At 41.7% G+C, this 25,071-nt stretch overlaps 1 protein-coding gene and 1 pseudogene across 5 annotated transcripts in view; both read right to left on the bottom strand.

The window, feature by feature from the left end:
• NPL (N-acetylneuraminate pyruvate lyase) overlaps positions 1 to 7,182 on the bottom strand; it is a 38,649-nt gene extending 31,467 nt beyond the window's left edge. For 2 of the 5 annotated variants that reach the window (XM_037737064.1, XM_017524495.2), the window contains exons 1-2: positions 7,093 to 7,178; positions 2,912 to 2,995 (exon numbers count right to left, since the gene is read on the bottom strand). In XM_037737064.1, the coding sequence (XP_037592992.1) occupies positions 2,912 to 2,979 (68 nt within the window). In that variant the 5' untranslated portion in view covers positions 2,980 to 2,995; positions 7,093 to 7,178. Of the gene's footprint in view, positions 1 to 2,911; positions 2,996 to 5,999; positions 6,105 to 7,010 lie in introns of all 5 variants that reach the window. The other 3 variants (XM_037737062.1, XM_037737061.1, XM_037737063.1) reach the window with 3 other exon arrangements.
• A 2,442-nt stretch (positions 7,183 to 9,624) lies between these two features.
• LOC119470540 lies at positions 9,625 to 9,742 on the bottom strand (annotated as a pseudogene).
• Positions 9,743 to 25,071: the final 15,329 nt, after the last annotated feature.

Genomic DNA, 25,071 nt, shown 5'->3' with positions numbered 1-25,071 from the left:
ACCTCGTGATCCACCCGCCTCGGCCTCCCAAAGTGCTGGGATTACAGGCTTGAGCTACTGCACCCGGCCTCCTTTTTCTTAACTACCAGCACTAGTCATTCCCGTAGTGTATTCACTCATAAAATAACAAAAGGTACCAAAGCTATGCCACATGCTTAAGATACAAAGATAAATAACTGCTCAGTCCTTGTGTATTGCCTAGCATTCAATACCTATTGAATAGGGCTAAGCAGCTCAAAGCCTGCTGGAAGACATAGGCAAGTAACAAAAAGTTATTTAATAATTATAAACAAATACTTTTAATGCAAGGCAAAAAGCGTGCTTGGAATCACAGGGGAAGAGTATGGACAGGGTGCTATAGAAGGGTCATTGAACTCCTTTTAAGATAATTGGGCGAGAATTTCTAAGGATGGTTTTGATAGATGAGTAGAAGTGTTCAAGTGGAGTAAGAAAAAAGAGGATGGTGGTAGAAAAAGGCAAAGGAAACAGAATGAGTGGAGACATGGAAGGCAGAAGAGGTACGGTGACAAAGAAATGAAGCAGGAAAAGTAAACAGTGAAGGGCTTCCTATGCCATCCCAGGAAGTCTGCTCATCTCAGACTTTAATGTGCTAAAGAATCTTCTGGGACATTGTTAAATGCAGGACTGATCTGTGGTATGATAGGGCCTGAGATTGTGCATTTCTGCCAAGTTCTCATGGTGGTAGAACTGGTCCATTGGCCATATGATGGGTAGCAAAGCTTAGACAAAAGCATCAAAAGAGTCCCAAAGAGGAGAGTGACATGATCAGATTTATTTACTAGGAAGCTCACTGAGCTACAGTGTGGACAATGGACTAGAATTACAGGTACTTTATACATTCTTATTTCATGGTGATCCCCACAATATCCCCAAGACATAACACCAGAGGACTACAGACTCTTAATAGTTGGAAAGGGTCATAGACATAATGTGGTTTAACTTTCTTTGAAGAATATGAAAGAGAGCTCTTAAAAGGTGACAAGATCTCCCCAGGCTCAGAGAGCTAACTGGTGGTAAAGCTTGGGGTCCAGGCCACAGATCATTTCACTAAGATCTACCTACCCCTGTTCTTTCCGGCAGCTGCTGTACTCTAGGACATCAACTTACATGCAGAAAGCTGAATTGTTATTGAGCATTCATTGAAATTAAGAAGAAAAAAGGATCCAGGGAAATAGTCCTTGTTCAGCCACTCAGAATTATGGTGGATATGTATACTGTACATGCCAGATTAGGAGAAGTCCCACAGGGGCAGGTCATCTGGCAGTATTTCCAGGTATTAGATTCCATGTGCCCCTTCCTTCCATCTTGGGTCTTGGAAACATGCCAGAAGTGCAGATTCCCTTGTGGGTAAGTAGGTTAATGCCTACATGTTCTTGGTGGGTGTTCCGAAACTGCTTTGTAGCTATAGGAATGTTTGATGGGGCAGGTGGTGGGAGAAAAGGGAACTAACATGGCTCCCGTGCCTAATCCGTGCTATACACTGACCTACACTATTTATTTCTTAAATACCATATACATAATTCATTCTTTTTTTTTTTTTTTAATTTCACACCTCAGGAAAGTAAGGTTACTAGAAGAAAAAAGCAGAATTGATGAGAAAATAGTAAAATGGAAGCAGCAGGACCACAGGTTTTTGGGAAATGAGAAAGATCCAGAAAAACAAAGTCATTTTAGTTATCTCTAATTATGGGATCTGGCCTTCTGGGAAAACAGCAGAATAGGGAGGAAGAACACACTCACACTGTTAGTGCATCCCTGATGAACAAACAAGACTGTTTTAAGAAGCCACTTCCAGGATAAGAGGGGTCTTATTAAAAGGTTAAAGTAGCATGGACCAGATGCAGCGTTAGGGGATTACAGGCAGGATCTCGCTCTGTAACAGGAAGTAAATCCTGACAATTCATGCAATCACATGTCTTCTGTTTGGTCTGTGAACCAGTGACTGATGCATTGAGAAACAGCTGATGTCAGTCTTTCTTAAAACTTGTGGAAAGGGGAAGTAACAGAAAAAAAATTATTATTAACCAGCTGAGTAATCTGAATGCCAAGTCAGCAAGAATCTTATTTAGACCTAGTAAGGATATGATTTTTCATGGATCTGTTTTGGTAGCCTGACTCTTCTGACGGGTCAAAAACATAGATCCGGATGAACTCTCTTTGGCCAGGGGGCGATGTTCAAGGAAAAGTTATACACAGCGCATGGCTCCCTATGCCACAGGACCTTTTTGTTATCTGATTTCTGAGCAGAAGGACTGCCACTGTATTCCTCTGGAGGTCAAAATACTTTCTTGGGGTAATGATTACTCAACAATCATCTGTCGTTACTTCCCCCCCATCCCTCCGTCTGCCCAACATCTAGTCAATGTTGAAATGAGGCTGTAAACATGAATCAGGAGTCCATCGTGCAGATAACCTCCCACTTTCCTCAGGGTAGGACATTTTCATCAAGTCTATGAACAGCCTGAAGTGGAATCATGCTGACGTCTAGAGACAGGATCCTGAGAGGGGCTAGGACAGTGCTTGATATCAAATTATGCTAAAATGGGATTCTCATCCAATGCTACTGGCCCTGTTTAGAAAGGCCAGGGCTGTGGTGAAATCCAAGGAGAATTTGCTCTGTGGAGCTACAGACACTGGGAGCAAGGCAAGCTGCCATTTCTCACCTTCTCCCTTTCTGCAAGGTGATACAGTGCTTCTCTGACTTTGGGGTCAGAGATAGAGTGCCTCCTCAGACTTGGCGGTCAGAGACAGTGCAGATGGACGACAGAAGCTGCCTTCTGGCAATAGTTCCACAGAGGTGCAGGGTCTTAAGTGACCGTTACTACAAAGAACTTCTGTCCTTCTTGGTTGAATGAGAACTGATCCCCTCAAGACCCCAAATGATAGTTACCCATTCTCAGTCATTGGCGTGATGGTTGCAGCCACAAGACCCTGAAGTTTCTTCTTTGGGGAGGCCATTGAGCTGCTGGTAGGCCTGGAAAACATACAATGTAATTTCTCTCTTTCTTCAAGGAATGTCAATGATAAAACTCCCAGTCAAAGTCCATTTCTAGTTTAGAACTCTAAATTGTGCTTACAAGTACACAAACACGCAGAGCAAGTATAAGATGGTAAAATTTTAGAGCTTAATTCTATTGAGGAGGAAACTTTAAGACAGGAGAGGGTAGACCTGAAAACATTCTATGTGGACAGGCTCCTATTTTATCTACACAGATGATGGAAGCAATCTAAGACCTCGAAGGATAAAGGTAAACAGCAGCAGGCCCACGAAAAAGCTTGAACCTAACTCAGGTAAGTAAAATATACAATGAATTATAGCCATGCCTCAGTATACACATCGGTTACTGGATCGGTTCCAGGACCCCCACGTATATGAAAATCCACGCCTGCTCAAGTCACGCAGCCCCAGCCTGGCATATCAGAATTCTGAATCCTGCAAATACTGATTTTCTATCCACTTTTATTTGAAAATAATCCATGTAAATGGACCCGCACACTTTAAACCCATGTAATTCAAGAGTCAACTGTACTATTACTTAAACTGAAATATGGTCATAAAAGGGGACATTTTCTCTTTGCATTGTCTTCATTCTTAAGCTAGAATCTCACCTAAAACAAGCCTGTCTTAAGGTATCATCATGATTTACATAACTACCCTCAGATTTACCTAACTTTTCACATCCTAATTTTGCCCAGTTCTGTCCAGTTTTCGTAGTTCTAGTTAACCATGTAAACTGCATATTCACCTCCCTCTTCCTCACTAGAGCAGGATCCCAGGACAGGGATGTTTCATTTGCCTTTGCTCTCTGCAGTGAGCCCTCTGCTTGACACCAGGTGTTCAACTGAAGAGAGAGGAACACATGGGTGACTGAACGAAGTGATCAGAACTGTGGCTAGATAATGGCTTCCACAGATAGGGAGTTCACCACTGAAAGTGTTAAACTCACACCACTCATTGGGGGCCAAAGGATCTCTCACCATCTGGCAGATTGTAGCTGCCCATAATCAGTGTAAAAGACTCCAGATGGGCCACAAGAAGCAACAGAGCAGACTGGTTAACTGTCTGGGTCCCACAGGTAGAACACCTGGTTCAACTCACAGCTCTTGACATTTGACCACCTGGTTCAACTTGCAGCTCTGACATTTGCTGGTTGTAGAAGCGTTATTGTTTTTTGAGCGATAAGACATAAAAAGCCACAAATGTAACGTCTAACAATTGAAAATAAAATATAATCAGATAGTATTTGATGACAATTCTACAAAAGATAGGGGCCCTTGTAGCAAATAAAGTGATGTCTATAGGTGACCAACAAAGGTTATGCTATAGTTCTGACATTACTGGCACATTCAAAAACCCAATGCCCACTATACTTAAGTCTAACCTACATAATGTAGTACTTAGTTATATAAGTTTGTTTTGTTTGCTCTAATTGTTCATCTTATCTTCCCAAATAGGAGAATAAACTTCAGAAGTATACAGACCAGATCTTCTATTTTTCTTCCCCGAGAGTCTTGGCTCAGGTAAGCCCTTGAGAAATACTGACTGCTTTCAGTAGAAAGACAACATGATACTTTCCTTGCAAACAGACATGTTCCCAGAAAGACTTGCTCCTAACATCAAGAGCAAGTCCTGCATGTAGCTTTTCTCTGTATTTCTTAATTCAAACATGAGACCAAAATCAGGCTGGAAGTTTAGAAAGATGAATCTAATAACCTGGACCATGGGAAAACACAAGATAAGAAATCATAAGATGTGGCCCTAATTACCTTCAGTACAATCAACAGGCCACTCAGCCTCTGAGCCTTGAAGGCCAATAACCTAGGCCATCTCCCCACTATAGGGATGTTTAAGCATCAAAGGAGACTGATGCTATGCCTACTGTACATCTTCACCTAGCACTCCTATAAGCATCTCAACTTAACATGCCCAAAGGGAACCTGCATCTCCTTTGTTCCTTACTGGAGAGGAGTGAGAGGGCCAGCTCTGGAGTCAGGCCTCATGGATCTGCATCCTGGCTCTACCACTTACCAGCTAGGTGACCTTGAGCCCATTAAGTAACCTCTTTCTGCTGTGGTTTCCCCTTCTGTAAAGGAGGATAATAGTAATTGTTTTTCACAAGGTTGTTGAGAGAATTAAATGACCTAATTCATGAAAAGTGACACTGGGCACATAGTATGTGTTCAGTGTCCTCCATGAAGTCTTGCCTGATGTATATAGGACAGTAGAAAATATTATCATGCTCTTACCAGCATCGTCTTCCCAGTCATCTTTGCTCTGCTGGTGCCTCCTTTCCAACCCTTACTACTCTTGTCTATTTAGGGACTAGGTCATTCCAATTCTGTTATCTTCTTCCCCTGCAATTCCTCTTTTCCTCCTTACGCCTTTATAATTTGCCCCTTTGTTACCTCTTATCTAGACCAATAGGCAAAACCTCAGGTCCAAGGGGCCCAAGAACGTTCAAGTGATAAAGAGTCCTGAGAGCCTGAGTCTCAGGCTCTGAGTCTCAGCATTAAACCTCTCCTAAATCCAACACTACTAGGCTGTTCAGGCTAAATAAAATGCCATATTCTTGTGGTTTTGCCTGCATTTATTTCATAATAAGGACAGTAACACGGATGTTCTTAGAATCATCAGAAGCTCAAACTGGCAATTTTATATGTGCCTTTGATGGAAAGAAATAAAACTAATTACCACAAACGTAGTTTGATTAGTTCAAAAATTCAAAACAAGGGGCCTGTGGGAGTGTTGGACAGTGGTTGGCAATCACTGTCCTAATCCCTATTCTCTTCTTCAGTTCACACCAGCTGTCAGATTAATCTTCCAGTAACACCAGCATTTCTGGTCTGGTCTTTGTCCTGTTTAGAAAATGACAGTAGGCTAAACACCCAACTCCCTGGGTCTGGGTCTCTATTCAAATCTTCCTGCCTGCACTGTACTTGCCCAGCTGAACAAACTGTTTCCTGTTCCTCCTACCTACCTTTCACCGTCTGTCTGCTTGCCTTTGTTTCTGTGGCTCTCTCACTTCAACCTCTTCAGTCTGACCAACTTTTAAAACTCGCTGTATCCATTCCAGCAGGTGTAGCTTAAAAAATAAATAAATAAAAACATCTCATTTTAAAACCCAGGGGATTTCCTGATACCCCAGCCAAAATTTCTTAAACCTCAGAATTCCCCCAAACACTTGCTTTTCATTAAAAACCTTACATCAGAGTTACAGGCAGGATGGTTTTTGGCTCCTCTCCTAGACTGTCTGCCATCTGGGGGCAGTGACAGCTTCGAAAATTTCTTTGCACAGAGCAGTACACTAAATAAGTAAAAGTTTACTGCCTTTGCAAACTGTGAAACGCCTACAGGAAGAAACGGGATTAAAAAACAACGACTTTAACAGAGAATGATCAATGTTTTTAAGATTCAAGTTTTAGATAAACTTGGAAATGTTATGCTTTGAAGTCTTCAGAGCTAGTATCTAAAGCAGATGGTTCAAATGTTCTCCTAAGGCTTAATGTGAATTTAGAATATTATAATTGAAACATTGGGGAGGGGGTATTAGGATTGAAATCTTATACCTGCATCCACAGATAAGAACACTTAATGCAAACAATTAAAGCTGCCTAAATCAAATTCTTTTTAAAATGGCAAAGTTTTTTGTTTGTTTGTTTTAAGACAAAATAGGGATAGGATGTAGCTCTGGACAGAGACTATCTTGAGGAAATACAAATAGGGGTTCTTTAAAAAGCAGAAAACAATCAATTTCTCCTAAAGTGAAGGGGGGATGTATCAGATTTAACATTAAGCTCCCTTCTGCTCAATTGCTAACTCTGTTTTGAAGAAAGGGTCCTCTGAGACCCCGCAGCTATGCTGTCTGCAAAGAATCCGGGGGAGGGGGTCCCTCTGCCCCACTCTGTCCCCACACTTTTCGCATTCACACCCTCTCCAGCTCCGTTTCCCAGCCTAACTGGCCTCCCCCTTTCCTCTGTCCTGGTCTCACCCGCCCCCGAGTCAGGCCCCAGCGTCCCTCCGCCCGAACGCCCAGTTTGTCGGGCCGCCTGCGTCCGTCGGGCCGCGCTCACCCAGGCCTCCGCTCAGTCGGTGCCGCCGCTCGGCTCGGCAGCCCCCTCCGCGTTTTATAACCGCGGCCGTCCGACCAGGGCCCACGTGCCGCCACGCGGGGGAGCCTGGGGGTTGTAGTTCTGCGCCGCCGCCGGCCAGGCGCGCCCGGAACCGCCAGCCCCGAAACCTCTAGACGTTTTGCACACCCGGAGTTTGCCCTTTTTTCACCGGAACGACGTGGGCTGAAGTGACTCTGGCGCCGCACCCTGGCCTCCCGAGAATCCGGAGCATCCCAGTTGGCGGCCGGGTGCCCGAGAGCGCGCCGCTCACCCGCGCCACGCCGAGTCCAGACCTCCCCCTGCCCCCTGTGCACGCCGGTCCTTCCCGCGTGCTGGATACCTCCTCGGCCCCCCTCCGTCTGAATTGTCCTTCTCTTGCGCAGGGCTCTGCAATCTCCGTTATCTCGTGGTTCTGCGTTGTGAGGTTTGGGCTGCTGTTTCCGAGGCGTGCGGAGAACCCCAAGTAATAGTTTTTAGTATGTTCACAGAATTGTGCAACCCGTGTCACAGTTTTAGAAGATTTTCATCACTCCCTCCAAAAAAACCCCTAGCTATTAGTAGTCACTCATTTTTCTATTTCCCCCCCTACCCCCAGTCGTAAGCAGCCACTAATCTATAGATTTGCCTGTTCTGCACATTTCCTACAAATGGAATTATATGCTTTGTGGTTGGTTGGTTTGTTTGTTTTTGAGACAGGCTCTCACTCTGTCACCTAGGCTGGAGTGCAGTGGCATGACCATAGCTCACGGCACCTTTGACCTACCAGGCTTAAACGATCCTCCCACCTCAACCTCCTAAGTCACTGGGACTACAGGCGTGTGCTACTGCACTGGGCAAATTTTCTGTTTATATTTTGATAAGCGAAAACCTTGATAAATATCTCACTATGTTACCCAGGCTGGTCTCGGCCTCCTGAGCCCAAGAGATCTGCCTGCCTTGAGCTCCCAAAGTGTGGGAGTGTGGGATTACAGGCATGAGCCACTTCACCTAGCCATGCTATGTGGTCTTTTGTGTCTGGCTTCTTTCATTTAACATAACATTTTCAAGTATTTTATTCATTTTTATAGCCATTGTATGGCTATAACACGTTTTTATCGCCATTGTATGGCTATAAGACATTTTTATCTTTTCCATTGTATGACTATATTACATTTTATTTACTCGTCAGTTGATGGACATTTGAATTGTTTCTACTCTTTGGCTGTTATGAATAGTGCTGCTATTGTAACTGCAGGTTTTAAGCCTCCTAGAATTTTGTGGTGTTCTTTATTTCTGTGGAGTTAGTTTATGGCATCTGACCTCTGTTCAGTTCCTCAGAAGCCCGAAGTCCTTACCAAGATCAGGGCTTTGGCATGTGACCAGGATGCTTTTCCAACCTTTTTCTGATAAGTGACAGATGCAACCTTCCTAAGAGGGACCTCACTCAGATCTTCCCAATGTAGGTGACAACCCTTCCTTGTAACACCCAGTGCTTTCCCTTTTGATCACAACTTCTTGGTGTGGATGTGGTCTGTCCGTTCTGTTTCATGTGACACATGTAATGCCTATACTGTAGAAATGGTTGAAATAGTATGGCGTGCTGAATGGATGTTGGTAACTGAGAGCTGTGTGCTGGCTCTGTTGTCTGAACATAGACTTTACCACTGAGGGGGGCAGGGTGACTGCTCCTCCTATGCAGTTCTCACCCTCCATTGGAAATATTCTCCTTCAATCTCTGCCTCTCTCTCATTTGTATTAAAATAATGAAAATATGTTGTATGGAAATATAGACATGAGACGTGGAAAATTAACACTCCTGCCTTCTGCTCCATACTGTCCTCCTCCATAGGTTCTGCCCCATACTGGTTCTTTGGATTTTTAAAATAAACATACATGCAAGAAGAGTATACTGGTGGTCTTGACTTTTCAATTTGTAGAATATAGTTTACAACCTGGTTCAAGTTTAGTTTACAAGCATTTTCTCTCTCATGAATAAGGCAACAGGAACCCTCCTGTCCAAGAGGGCTGGTGTGACACAGAGAGTAAGGACTGGACAAAGAGGACCGTAATGCCTCTTTGTGACCAAGCAGGATGGATTCCTGGCATAGATTAAATCTGGGGAACATTGTCTTGTTGCTGAGTTTGTGACTTCCTTGTCCTGAATTGTATCTCTAGACCTATTTGGCCAGTGGGTTACATACACTCTTTTGTCAACACCTAAAAATGGAGAAAACCTTTGAAAATATGGGCCTACTTTGACCATCAGCAGGGAGAACACTGACAATTCCATGAGTTGTAAACAGAAAGGAAAGTTACTGTTACTAATTTTGCCTATCAGGTCTTCTTTGACAATATTCAAATAATTGCAGAGGCAAAACTTCCTTTTGAAGAATGTGCAGCCTGTTTTAGCTATTGCCGACAAGGACATTAGACCTCTGGGAGGCACAAATGTGAGTTATGTTCTGCTTGTGACAGTATTGTCAAAGGTTCCCTCTAGTCTTTTTTTTTTTTTTAAGCCTGCAGCACCCAGTATTCCCAGGCAGTCTCCCATCCAAGCACTAACCAGGCCTGACCCTGCTTACTTCCAAGATCAGACAAGATCGGGCATATTCAGGGTGGTATGACCATAGACCCCCCCTAGATCTTAAAGGGTAATAAGCATATTTTCTAAAAACATTCCAAAGCTCAGCAGCTACTCATATGATACCACTAGATGACAGTCTATCAGCAGAAATTGCTCCTTTATGACTTTTCTAGCCTCGACATTTCTGGGGACATCAGGGAACAACAAAAGTATTAGATAATAGTTTTCTGCTTCCACTCCCCGTCCTCCTCCTATGCAGTTTACACCCTCCATTGTAATTGTTCTTCAATCTCTGCCTCTCTCTCGTTTATATTAAAATAATGAAAATGTACTGTGTAGAAACTTAGAAATGGGACATGGAAAATTAACACTCCTGCCTTCTGCCCCATACTGGTTCTTGGGGGTTTTTTAAATAAACATACCTATAAGAAGAGTACACCTGGTGCTCTTGACTTTTCGATATGTAGAGTATACTTTAAAAGCTGGTTCAATATTAGTTTATAAATATTTTCTCTCTCATGAATAAAACTCTATGTTTCCTTCAGCATTTAAGGTAAAAATGGGACAATTAGGAGAAATACATTTTAGCTCTTTTATGAAGAACTTCATTTTATGTCTCTTTTGAATGAAGGAAAAACTCCCTGGAAAAAGTTCAGAGTGTGAAATTTGAAATTTAACTTGCTGCCACCCAGGGCTGGTTTGATTCTAGGTAACTGCTGAATTTGGGTACTAGGAGTCGGGACTCCAGGAAGCTTGGATCCCTCCTGGGCAATGTGACTGATGTTGAGCCTCCTTTTCCCTTCTGCCTAAGCCTTCAGGACGCTGTTAGCCTGGAGTGGCGCACTCAGATTCCAGCTTTCAGAGCGGCTTCCCCACTCGCCATTGGCCTGGTTCACTGGTGCCTGAGGAAAAGCTCCCAGAGGCTATTCCAAAGTCTCTCTTGTTACTACTGTGCTCCACTTCTCAGCTTTAGGTATTCTGTTATCTCTGTACCTAAATTCTGTTATTTCTGAAAGAAAAACATACAGCGTATATTCATGCATTTAAAGGTAGACCAAGTAGGCACAAAAAAAGTAAAATGTGGAACGCTATTTATTTTGTTCTTCCATTTGTATGGAAAGGAAAAAAGAGGTGTGTGTAGGGATATACTTGTATATGCGCACATATTTCCAGAAGGATACCAGTGATGTTCAGAATATTTAACAACTGGCTCGGCACTGACATGCAGAGATGGATGCTGGTCTTATGCTCAAGGGATCCTGGAGGTCCCCTAACATCTATGCTTTCACCCTGTAATGATGGATCAAGACTCTGGGGGGCAGCACTCCAAGGTCATGCCAGGCAGCTACCAACTGCTTCTCTGGGGAAGGGGGTTGAGGGCAGCAGGGACGTATTTTTTAATGTGCCCTTTAGTGATGTTTGAAAGGTTGTTTTTTGTTTGAATTTTATTTAACTAAGTGCACATAGGTAGAATTTCATTTTGTTTAGTTTAGGAGATAAGTCTTATTTTTAGAATTTGTTTGTAGACATTTCTGTCTAGTTATTTGCCTCCAGGCCATTTCTTTTAGTTTCATGTTGCTGAATCCTCCACTGGGAGCTCTCCGTAAGCTTCTTAAGCCCCTCTGTTTGTGGGGAAGGGAGGGCCAGACTGAACTCCCTCTCACCATCTCTCAGTTCCCCCCAATCCCAACACTGGTGTCTGAGTCTCCTGTTGTTACTTATCTTGGCCCTCTTGTCTCTCCAACTACCAGACCTCAGTTCCATTATTAACCAGTATAGGCATCACTCTGCTTAATCTTGTGATCAGAACATAAGTGCTTTTTTTTTTTTTTTTTGGTGTTCCCACAACTTTTGTGCATGTAGGGACTTAGATTTCCTATACACAGCAGCCCTAACAAGAATAGTTATTACATTAGTGGTAATACTCACATGGCATTGGCTTGAGCCTCCACCTGCCAAATGCAGACACACTGCTGCCTTCCACCTTCCCATTATTACTGGGAGGCATGATATGGTGGTCTCTGCAATGTGCTTCCTCTCTTGCCTGTTCTTCCACTTTGAGTTTCTTGTTGACCCCACTCCCCAACCCCTGCCATGGGGCCACTGAAGGGCAGTGTCTCATCCCAAAGTTGCTTTCTCCCTGTGCCCCAAGGCCGTCAGCCACATAGATCCTACATTGTGGAGAGAAGCCTCTTCTCTCACTTTGCGTCACATTTTTTCACCTGTTCCCCCAAATAGCATGGCATGTGTTCATTGTCTCATTTAAGCCCCTTCCTTCTCTACCTGCAGGTGCTCTCTCTGTAGAGATCAGGCATGAGTCTATGGAGCAAGTATAGGAACCAAAGTTGGTGACAAATACCTTTTCCTTTCTGTCACCCCATACCCGTCCCAAGGCTGTCCTTTCCCACCCTCCTTTCTCCACCCTAGGGTACCACGAGACCACCTTCCAGCAGTCCCCTTCCCTTCAGGCTGATCAGCACCTACAGCCAGGTCAACTGCTCCCTTAGATTTATCAGACCAAGTGGACTCTTTGTGGTGGGCGATACTGGGCTCAAACTGATAGCCTGGCCGTGCATATTCTGTTAATGCTTATCTCACTGTGTGGCAATTGTCTGCAGACATGCCTACTTCCCATGTAAGACTGTGGCTTCCTTGAATGTAAGCTCCTAACTGTGTGGTGTTCATTTTTGTATCTCCAGCATGCAGTCCCCTGCCTGTTACACAGCTGACCTTGATAAATATCTTTGAAAGAATAAATGAACACAGCCCAATTAGCATAGACATGCAGAAAGAAAGAGCCTATCTTTGCCAACAGGAAGTTCACGCAACACATGCAGAGGAAGAGGAGCTATTCTTAAAAACCTCTTTCTTCCAGAGCAGCCACTCACAGCTTTCTAGACTCCTTGGGCCCTCAGGATTGGAGAAGACCCAGGGTTAGGACATCACTTCCAGGGGAGGTTTCATTGACTTTGTTTTGAAAAAATAACATGTTGAACAGCCAGGTGACTAGTTACATTTTATTGTATACCTGGCTGTTGAAAAAACAAGGACAAAAATACAAAAAGATAGAACATGGCAAAACATATTGGTTAGACAGAGGAAAGCAGATGACACACAGGGACAGGACATTTTATTTGTATCATTCCAAATTCAGAGAAATATAATTAACTCACTGCTCGGTTCATCTAAGTGTTTATAGCAGAGGTGAAAGTGACCGATTGAGGCACGGATATGTTAATGCTGAATATGGGGCATTTCTTCTCTTATTATTTACTAGAAATAATCTGATGTCATGATAGACCACGGTGTGTAAATGACTTCAATCAGGAAAAAAAGATAACTTGTGGAACTCTATCTGACTTTATTCTGTACACATACTGAGAAGCAAACCCGTTAATCACAGCCTAAGCAGAAACTCTTCAAGTAGTGTGTGAGACAAACAGAGGTATTAATTGTATTTATTATGGTAATAACAAAACTCAACACTTACTTCAAGCCATGATAGTTGCAGAAATTGGAAAAAATAAGTATACTCCAGCAGGCTGACAGACACTCAGTGGCAATGTCACAAATAATCATAATCACAATAATTTCAGACATGAAGAAGCAGAGAGAGAGGGGGAGAGGTGTTAAACAGTTTGTTGAACATCACAGAGCTGGTAAGGAGTATCTTTAATTTCAAAGCATGACTTCTTTCCTCTACACAGCAATGCCTCCACAATTAGAGAATGTTACAGTGTAAAATCATCAGGAAAAACGTGATTTCTGGTGATTTTTAAAACAGTATTGTCTGGTCCCTTGTTCTGGTTTCCCTGTTCTACATAACAGTTGTGCACTCCATAAGGATGTTTTCATCAGCAATGAGCCACACATATGGTGAAGGTCCTGTAAGATTATAATGGACCTGAAAAATCCCCATTGCCTAGTGACACAGCTGTTGTCACATTGCAGCACAGTCCCGTGGGTGTGGTGATGATGGTGTAAACACACCTACCACACTGCCAGCCTTATGAAAGTATAGCACATACAATTATGTACAGTATGTAATACTTTAAAATGATAATAAACAAGTGATCCTTATGTGTTTACTATAAATTTTATTGTTATTTTGAAGAGTACTGCTTCTACTTATATCTTTTAAAAGTTAACTGTGAAAGCACCTCAGGCAGGTCCTTTGGGAGGTCCAGAAGAAGTATTGTCATCATAGGAGATGACAGCTACATGTGTGTTATTGCCCCTGAAGGCCTGCCAGTGGGACAAGGTGTAGAAGTGGGAGACAGTGATATTGATGACTGTGATCTGGTGCAGGCCTAGGCTAAGGTGTGTGTTTGTGACTTAGTTTTTAATAAAAATGTTTAAATAGTAAAAAAACAAAAACATGAAAACCAAAATGCTTATAGAGTAAGGCTATAAAGAAAGAAAATATTTTTGTACAATTATACAAAGTTTCTGTTCTAAGTGAAGTGTTATTTCAAAAGAGTCAAAAAGTTTTTAAAAATTTAAAAGTTTATAAAGAAGTTATAGTTAGCTAAGTTTATCACTGAAGAAATATTTTTCTAAAATAAATTAAGTATAGCCTACTTGTACAATGTTGATAAGGTCTACAGTGGTGCACAGTATTGTGGCCTTCACATTCACTCCCTACTCACTCCCTGACTCACCCAGAGCAACCTCCAGTCCTGCAAGCTCCATTCATTAAGTGCCCTATGCAAGTGTACTATTTTAAATCTTTTGTATTGCCTTTTTACTGTACCTTTTCTATGTTTAGATAAACAAATACCATTGTGTTATAATCAGCCACAACATTCAGTATAGTAGCATGCTGTACAGGTTTGTAGCCTAGGAGCAACAGGCTATATTCCATATAGCCCATGTGTGCAGCAGGCTTTAGTGTCTACATTTGTGTAAGCACATTCTATGTGGTCACACAACAATAAAACTGCCTAATGACATGTTTTTCAGAATGTATCCTTGTTGTAAGTGATGCATGACTATATACAGAAAAATTTAAGTGGAGAGAACCAAATGCCTTACTAGGCAACAAAGCAGGTTGGACAGATGGACAGTGGCTGGAACGACCATGGTGCCTAAATCTTCTATTACCCAGTATCTTATCGATAAATATTTCCTACTCTATGTTCCATATAATTCAGCCTACTTAAAGCCCACTGGAAAGTGAATCAACAAATCTCCCAGCCTGCTCACTTACCATCAACCCAGAAACTCACCAGCATGTATTGAAGGCTTACCTTGTTGTGCCTGGCACAGTGTTTGGTGCCATGTGGAATGGCAAAGCAGGACCAGACAGCGTCCCTGCCACCCTGGCGCTTGTAATCTAGTTGGAGAGATATGATAAAAATAAATGACACAATTACAGAATCTGACAGAATGTAATAAAGTGCTAAATTGTGTGGTACAGACAATTAGGGAACAAGACAGTGTATAATAAAGTGCTAATTGTGTGGTACAGACAATAAGTATAATAGGAGTTCAGTGAAGGGATGGATGAGTGTGGGCTGCAGTCTTCAGGGAAGGCTTCTCATCATGTCAGTGCTGCCGTGTTTATCCAGTGCATGATGGGAAATGGAATATGAAATAGAAGATGGATTAAGACCAGAATAATCGTGCTGAACTGTGGTATCTCTCTCTTCTCAGGCTGGATGAACACAGAAAGAGAAAGAGTCCTTTGAAAGGTAGCATTCTCCATTTTAAAAAGTCAAATAGAGAAATACCTTGTTTTCCTTTAGTAGTTGTGTTATAGAGAATTTCTACAGAGATTTAAAATCATATTTTAAATTGAATAATGTTTTAAATGTACCAGGAAGCTCACTGTTTAAAGGAGCCATGTTGTAAATCCTTTTCATAAATGAAAAATACTTTTGCATTTCTGATGATCACATAGTTTATACAAAATTCCTCAAAGCTAATAGTAAATAGGTACTCTCATATACCTATGAGAGTGGTGTTGATGAACCTTTTACAAGGTAACTTGGCAATGAGTACATAAAGTTTTTACAATGTGCATATTGTTTAACCAATCAGTTTCACTTCTGGGAATTTATCCTAAGGATATAATAATCATAGCTGACTGCAAGAATGACTTTACTACAATGATAATTATCACAGAGTTAGGAGAAACTGGGAACAATCTAAATGCCCCCAAAGAGAGGACTGATGAAATAAACAAATGTTTATAAAATGGAATGTATAGTCACTAAAGTGGTACTGTAGAAAAGTATCAATTGTTGTGGGAAATGTTCAGAATATGTAGATAAGTGAAAAAAGCAAATTTGAAAACTTGTAGAGTATGATTCCATTTTGTTAAAAATGTGTTTCATGCAGAAAAACTTGTTTTATTCACAGAAACATATTTGAGTGGTGAGATGCTATGTAATTTCCACTTCTTTATGTTTTTGTGAAATTTCCAAATGTATTAAAATTCTAAAATTATCTGATTTAATTTGCTTTGAAAATTGGGATAGTTATAATTTCGACTGCCATCTCGTGATTTCTTTGAGTGGGGTAGACCTAGAGGGAGTAATCTTAGGAGGTGATTAGAGCCAAGGGTCTTATAAGACAAGTAAGTTCTGGGAGCAGAGGCAAAAATTACTCCTTTTTCTTTTGGATTATAAATGATTTCTGTTAGCAGAATGTATACTTCTTTTCTTAAACTCACATTCATGTGAGAGCTGTTTGGGAGGGACACACATCCTTTAAGGCTTATACAACATGAATTTTTAGCAGCAGAGCCTGCCAGAGTGGGTGGAAAGCCCAGGGCATGGATTAATTTTTAAGATGTCTAGAATACTAAAAGTAAAAATTAAAAAATGTAGAAATAAATGTAGATGTGCTGAAACAGAGTTGCAAAAACTGTGATGATTTTAAGTGTTTATCTTGAACAATTTGATACCTTTAACACACGATATATAAGAACAGAAAGTAAAATTTCATTGTCACATTATGTCGAAAGTTTGAATTTAAGGTCTTTGGTGCATGTGGGGTCAAGGCCAAATTAGACTCTGCCTGGAAACCATGCAGAGGATGAGGAATTATTGAAAACAATCAGAAAATATGTAGAGAGGATTTTGGAATTTCTGGTCCAGGGGATTTTCCATGTCTAAAGTGAAAACAAAATAGTTTTCTTCTGTTCTAAGAACTTTATTTAGAACTGTTTTGAAAGGGGCCTTTCTCTGAAACATTTCAATACAAAGCCACATTATTTTCTCATCCTGTGACTCTATGTCTTCCATTTCCTAGGTTTCGACGAATTTAAGGTCTTAAAATAGATGTTTCAACCCTTTTTAGTTAATAATTTTCTATTTTAACCTCATCATCTAGCCTTTCATCTTTTACTTGGCCCGGTAAAACTCAGCAAGTCAGGTTTTACTTCCTTCCTGTGCCTAAAACATATAAAGAAAATCCTTGAATACCCAGATTTTTGGGAAGACCAACTTTAGCCAAAACTGGGACCTGTTTGCCTTTCTTTGGAGAACCTGTCCTGTAGAGAGAATCAGCTGGGCAGCACTCCTGAAGTGCAATCAGGAGGACTTTTTCCTGGACTTTTCCTTGTCTCCAATTAATTTGGGTGAATTAACCACTCTATGCTTCAGTTTTTTCAAGGCACAGTACAGTGCTCAACTGGAGGATGGGGGCAGATATGAAGTAATTAAAAGATTTCTGACAACATGGCAGACTAGCTGACATGGAGAAGTGTTCCTCCCACTACTGCCACACAGAAAATCTAGAGAATATGTGGCAGCAATTTAAAATATACAACCAGGGTTTTGTTTTGTTTTGTTTTGTTTTGTTTTGTTTTGTTTTGAGATGAGGTCTCGCTGTGTCACTCAGGCTAGAGTACAGTGGTGCAATCTCAGCTCACTGCAACCTCCGCCTCCTGGGCTCAAGCAATCCTCCCACCTCAGCCTCCCAAATAGCTGGGATCACAGCCGCATGCTACCATGCCTGGATAATTTTTTGTACTTTTCGTAGAGATGGGGTTTCACAATGTTGCCCGGCTAATTTTTTGTACTTTTCATAGAGATAGGGTTTCACCATGTTGCCCAGGCTGGTCTCAAACTCCTGAACTCAAGTGAGCTGCCCATCTGGCTTCCCAAAGTGCTGGGATTACAGGCGTTAGCTACCACAACCGTCCATTACAACCAGTATTGAAAATAGTAAGGGAAATCTGCTAGTTCTCAATGTGAAAAGAACACTCAGAGACAGAGTAATAACCGTGGCTGATGTTGCTGGAATGGCACATAGGTCCCAGGATCTGGGGGCTGGGGTGTTGAGGGCCATCTGGAGATAGGATGTGGGGCCTGGGGCCAAGTTTAGGCAGGAGACTATGATTAGAATTGTCAGATTTAGCAAATCAAAATGCAAGATGCCCAGTTAAATTTGAATTTCAAATAAACAGTGAATCATTTTTTAGGGTAAGTGTGTCCTACAGGTTGAATGGAACATACTTATGGTAAAAAAAAAAAAAAAAAAAAAAAATTTGTTTATCTGGAATTTGAATTTAACTGGGCTTCCTGTATTTTATGTGGTAATCCCAGTTTTGTCAGTAATGTCTGGAGCCTAGGAGAAGGGGTGCCTTCTTCCACGAGGAAGGGGCTATGGAAAATACTAACAATTGCTGTGAAGAGGAGGAAGGAAACCTGTAGTTGGTCTGTGGCTGTGGGTGGGAAAAATGTGTTTTCCAGGCATTTACCGTGAGTAGATGTAGGATCTGGGAGAGGTAGAAATCTCATTCTAAGGAATTACCGTGAAATCTGATCCAGGACAATTGAATCCTTAGAATTTCACCAGAAACAAAGTGCCATGTTGATTTAGGTACGCAGATATACAGTGGGATAGCCAACCCTGCTAGAGATGAGCTCTTAATACGATATTAAGAACCAAATGAGGAATCGCCCTGAAAGGAATCCTGAAGATAAAATAAACAGAGAAATCAGCAATCCAAGAACTGGGTTAATTTTAAAACGCTGAATGAGGCTATGAAATAAGTCTTGTCTTAGTATGTTTGGGCTGCTATGACGCAATACCATAGACTGGGTGGCTTACAAACAACAGATATTTATTTCTCACAGTTATGAAGGCTGGAAGTCCAAGAGCAAGTGGCCCACAGATTTGGTTTCTGATGAGGGCCCTCTTCGTGGTTCATAGAGGACAGTCTTCTTGCTATGTACTCTCATGGCCAAAAGGGCAAGGGAGCTTGCTGGGCTGTCTTTTATAAAGACATGAATCTATCAAAGCCTCTACCTCCAATACCATTATGTTGGGGATTAGGATTTCAACATATGAATTTTGGAGGAGGGTATAAACATTTGGCCTAATGCAACTATCTCTTAAATGCCAGAGACATAAAGGAAGGAAAAAAACAGAAGAATATTTTGTCATTGAAAAAGACCAGGTTTATTTGAAAAAGAACCATATAGAAAGTGTAGATTAAGTATATATTTGTTGACATTAACAACTCAAAGGGACGTGTTACATAGCATATTTGACTTCTGAAGAGAGCAGGTGAACAGCAAGAAAGAACAAAGGCAGTCGCCCAAACTGCAGCATAGAGAAATGATGAGATAGAAAAATATGACATAAAGAGGAGAAATTGAAGTAAGAAGGAGGTCACGCGTACTCATGTATTCACACACGTATTGTTTTGTCCCACCCAACTGGTGGCTGGAGTCACCCCAAAAGTAGTACGGGGAGTTCTCACAGGGTTGCCCCAGATCGTCCTGAGGTGGGGCTGGCTGGGATTCCAAAGAAGGAAGCACTAAATGCCAGGGTGACCAGGCCAAAGCATTGATCAGGGGAACTTGTGTACTGAGTGGGCTGCAGCAATCCTTCCCATGAACAGTGAGAGGAAAGGGATGTTCTAGTTAGGTGTGTCAGCAGCAAGGGGGCCAGGGTATGGAGTTCATATGAAGTTTTAAGGAATTTGGCTCAGGATCACAGCCAGTTTCTTCCTAGTAAGCCTAGATACCTTTGTTAGTACCTGGGAATGTTCAAGGCCCTGGTTAGGGTTCAAATCCGCTAGGAAAAAATGCAGCTGGCCAAGTCACGTAGCAGTCAAGGCACTCTGTGGTTTTTGGTTAGGACCCAGAAATAAAAGTGAAGGTAGGGGCTAGGAGGGGGTATCAGGGGAGCCTGCACATCTATGTTGAGGAAGGCATAAGGAAAGGAGAGAGAAGAGCAAACACGGATACAACTATTAAGACACAGTAGATGTTGTTTTTTTAAAAAAGGACAGACCCCAGAATATTTATTTCGTTCCCATGTGATAGTCCAGATGTCAAGGGCTGGTAGACTGGCTCTGTTATTCTCAATTTGTGGCTTCTATTTTAGGATCCCACATGGCTACTTCAGCTCTGTCCCTCAGGTCTGCATCCCCGGCAGGCGCAGGGGCAGGGGAGTTTGCAGTGAAAGCAGAAGGGGCATACATGCCCGTCTTTTAAAGATACTATCCAGGAAACACACATCATTCAAGAATGAGGCAAAAATAAAGGCATTTTCTGATAAATAATTTCAAAAATAGACCCTGGCTAAAATAATTATTAAAAAATATACTTCAGTAAGATGGAAATTGAATACAGAGAGTTGTGGGATGCAAGAAACAATGGTAATCTCTCCTCTGTATAATATTCTTTAACACAAGTGCACTTAAAAATTAGTCTCAAAATACATAAAGCAAAATGCGATAGGATTATGAGGATGAGAGGTGTCATGGAAAGCACATTAGATTGCATAGCAAAAGATTTGGATTGTGGACTCCAATACTTTATTATTCAGAGCTTTAGGTTAGATTAGATCCTTCTATAATTTATACTAACTTCTAAGCAAAAATCTCAACTATAACTCCTTAGTTTTATGACTTTGTGGTATCCTCTTTTTGCATCAGAATGTGGGCTTGGGATTTTGTCAGTCCAGGTAGAAATCTTTGCCTGTCATTGACTGACTTTGTCATCTTGAGCAATTTAACCTTTCAAGACAGCACTTTTCCACATCTGAGAGATAGGATATATAGCTGCGTTAGTCAGAGTTCTTGGTTCCAAACAACAGACGCTGATTCTTGTTGAGTCAATAGAAAAGCATTTTATTTAAAAATATTGGGTGGATCACAGGTCTGATGAGTGAATTAGAAAACTGGGCTTGAAAATAAGCCTTGAGGAACAATATCCCAAATCAAACAACAGATTTAATGGAAAAATGCTGCTGTTCCACAGCTATTGCTTTTATGTCCGAATTACCCTATTATAATCCCTGGGAAAGAACCACCACACACACACAAAACAAAAACAAAAACTAAAACAAAAAACAAAAAAATGGATACCTCTTCCTCCCCCTCACCAGCAAATTTGCAAAGATTTGCAGAGCCTTTTTCTTCTTTGAAAAAATGACATAAAGAATAAAAAAATTTTTTTTTTTTTGAGACGGAGTTTCACTCTTGCTACCCAGGCTGGAGTGCAATGGTGCGATCTCGGCTCACCGCAACCTCCGCCTCCTGGGTTCAGGCAATTCTCCAGCCGGTGGTTCAAGCCTGTAATCCCAGCACTTTGGGAGGCCAAGGCGGGTGGATCACAAGGTCAAGAGATCGAGACTATCCTGACCAACATGGTGAAACCCCGTCTCTACTGAAAATACAAAAAACATTAGCTGGGCATGGTGGCGTGTGCCTGTAATCCCAGCTACTCAAATTTTTTTTTTTTAGAAAAAATTGGTGTCATTTTATTTTTTATAAATCTTAATTTTAATTTTTGAGTCTCATGCTGTTGCTTAGGCTGGAGTGCAGTGGCACAATCTCAGTTCACTGCAACCTCTACCTCCCAGGTTCAAGCAATTCTCCTGCCTCAGCCTCCTGAGTAGCTGGGATTGCAGTCACCCGCCACCAGGCCCGGCTAATTTTTGAATTTTTATTGGAGACAGAGTTTTACTGTGTTGGCCAGGCTGGCCTTGAACTCCTGACCTCAAGTCATCTGCCTGCCTTGGCCTCCCAAAGTGCTGGGAGTACAGGCGTGAGCAACAGTACCTGACCTTGAATTAAAATCTTATAATGATATAGTGTCCTTGATTGACACTAACTATTCAATGTGCCTGAATCCTAGCTTCAAGGGCAGCTGGAAATTTATATAGTGACTTCTATACAACAACTTGTAATTTGGATATGTTCCCAAATATAGAGAGAAGACTCAAAAGATGACAGGCTGCCATGGGTGGAATAGATGCTCATTATGACAGTAATAATAATATCTACTCTTATGAATCTAAACTTCTCTTGTGTTTGGGAGAATGTACCATTTTGTGAGTTTTGTTAGATAAAGGATTTTCGTCTCACAGCAGAAGCCCAAAAAAGACAAGGTGCTGGTTCACTTGAAATCTCACCAGTTAGTGGATGCACATGAGACCTAAGCTCCCTTAAGCAGATGTTGTTGTCCTGAGCTTTGTGACTGTAAGAGTGAGGCAAAGAAATAGAGACAATTTGACTGTCATTCTAGTGGCAGCATTATTGATGGCTGTTAATAGTCAACATCTAATGTCCAGAAGCAGTAATGACAGCAGGGTCCAGATTCCAGTAGCTCTTCTTATCATGTGAGTGTCTTTCCTTGCCTGAAGATGGGTATGCCTTGCTTTGGAGGGTGTACATGAGGATTAAATGAGAATTGCATATAAGAAAGGCCTCTGAAAATCATCAATCACCTTACACACGCAAGGCATTAGTCTGTTCCCCTATCACTAGTACTGGCCTTGAAAACCTAGCATAATGTTTCGAGTTCCAGAAGAAAAGGAACAATCCATTTAAACTATAAAAAGAACAAATAAAACATGCATGAGGAGACAATATTACCATAATGTATTGAAAAATTATAAACATTACTTTAGTTCATTGGGATAGAAGGCAACCAAGAATGCATTTTTATTCCATCCGATCACCTATTTGACAAGCTAGTTGTTCCACCATTATGTTATCCTCAATATGCAATCAAGATATTTGAATATCTGCTGTAATACGACTTTTGAATATATTCATTTGACAGTACAGAAAAGATGGATTCAAAATTCTCTGGCATATTACAGTTATTCTTAGTTTAAAAAACAAAAACAAAATCCTCCAAAAACTCTCAAGACACTTCATTGCCAGATCCCCATGTGGTAGGAATGTGCAGTTGATATGCTAAGAGCTTTTGGCTTTGTTTTTTGTTTTTTTCTCTCTCCTCATGCTGTTGTATCTTTTCAGTGTTTTCCATTTAGTATTTATGTGTGTGGTCAAACTTTCCTTTTTGTGACGAAAAAGGGATCTGGAGTCCTGTGGACCTCAGTCAAAGGTGTGCTCATGAGCAAGCTCCTGGAGACAGAAGAAAAAACACCCTAATTTGTAGCATTTGTCAATTACCATGGTGTAAACACTTCTACCAGGGCCAGTTTCAAGGAGTTGGGAAGAGATGTGCGCAGTCAGCTCTTGCTGGGTGGGGACAGCAGCTCTGGCAGCGCACCACTGGCAGTTTGCATCTTTAATGTTTGAGCCTAACATAAGAAAGTTCCACAGTAAGTCACAACTGTGTGGTTTAACATAGTGCCTCCCAAAAGCAGATTCCTAAGCAAATGCCTAGAAAGTTTTGTCTCATGAAAACCTCCAATCCTGTTGCTCACCCACACTTCTTAAGAACCTGCTAATTTAAATGAAAAGGAGGCAAAGACATCCTTTTCAGCCCTCAAGTGGAGAAGACAGAAAGACGTCTGTTTAGGGTGGGAATCCTTTCTGTGAATTCCTGCATGAAGGGGCCTTTCTAATTACACAGGTTAAATGCTTACATTCATATTGTGCTTTAAAGTTTACTTTGAGTCTCCATTTTATTTCATTTTTTATTTTTTTTGAGATGAAGTTTCTCTCTTGTTGCCTAGGCTGGAGTGTAGCTGCGTGATCTTGGCTCACTGCAACCTCCACCTCCCGGGTTCAAGCGATTCTCCTGCCTCAGCCTCCCGAGTAGCTGGGATTATAGGCAAGCGCCACCGCAACCAGCTAATTTTGTATTTTTAGTTGAGATGGGGTTTCTCCACATTGGTCAGGCTGGTCTCAAATTCCTAACCTCAGGTGATCTGCCCGCCCCGACCGCCTAAAGTGCTGGGATTACAGGTGTGAGCCACCGCACCCAGCTGTCTCCATTTTAAAAAGGAGAAAGTGAGCTCATCAAATGGAAGAACTGAGACTTGATTCTTCAGATTCCAAATCTGGTGGCTTCCCTGCTGCTCCATGCTGCCTTCCCAAGGTGGCTGGAGCTTTCCCTGACTCCCCTTTTCCAATCTAGCTCAGACAGGATGTTTTCTTTTCACTGCCAGTAAGCGAATTTCATCATCCCTTCTTACTTTCACAAGGGGAAGTTCCCTTGGCCTTCAGTAAACTTGCTATTTTTAGTGTCTCCTTGGATCACTTTCTTGCCAAAGCCTTTCTCTGTTTGCAGATTCAGTGTGACTGGCCATTGGGAGATCTCTTCTGGGAGCTGTGACATATCCCATATCCCAGCAATGCTGGAGGGATGCTTAATTGCTGCCTGAGGAAACTCTAAAAGCACTCTCTATAGATGACATGTGCTGGGCCAACACATTGCTATCCCAGAAAGGATATTGATCCACTCTGTCAATAGGGCTAAAAATGAATTTTTATGATACCAATGGTTATACAGTCTCTGAGGTAGCTCAAAATCTTATCTCATTTGGCGTTAGAAGCAGCCACAGAGGACAGGTGCCGTGGTTCACACCTGTAATCCCAGCACTTTGGGAGGCTGAGTCAGGCAGATCACGAGGTCAAGAGGTTGAGACCATCCTGGCCCAACATGGTGAAACCCTGTCTCTACTAAAAATACAAAAATTAGCTGGGCATTGTGGTGCACTCCTGTAATCCCAGCTACTCAGGAGGCTGAGGCAGGAGAATCGCTTGAATCCAGGAGGCGGAGGTTGCAGTGAGCTGAGATTGCACAACTGCACTCCAGCCTGGCAACAGGTAAAATGGCTGCCTTTGTATTCCGTATATTTTTGCTTAGTGGCAAGGCAGACATACACACTAACCTTTGTAATTGAATGTGATACATATTACAGTAGAGATGAGTACAAGCATGGAGAAGGAGATGCATAACCCTGCCCAGGGGAATGAACAAAACCTTTACAAGGTTCCATGCAGGTTTCTGTGAAACTGGTGCTAGGACTTGGAGGACAATAATGACACAGATTATGTAATGCTAACTGTGTGCCAGAACTGCCCTATTCTATGCATTTTCCAAATATTAAGCTATTTAATTTTTCCAAAGCCCCACAAGGTTGGTGTATTCATCATCCCTATAGGAAGCTGAGTAACAGAGTAACTTTGCCCAATAATATTCAGTCTA

Source organism: Cebus imitator, unplaced genomic scaffold, assembly GCF_001604975.1.
Source record: "Cebus imitator isolate Cc_AM_T3 unplaced genomic scaffold, Cebus_imitator-1.0 Scaffold33, whole genome shotgun sequence".
NCBI classification, from domain to species: Eukaryota; Metazoa; Chordata; class Mammalia; order Primates; family Cebidae; genus Cebus; species Cebus imitator.
The sequence above is the reverse complement of the archived record's forward strand: the minus strand, read 5'-3'. Positions and strand labels throughout refer to the sequence as shown.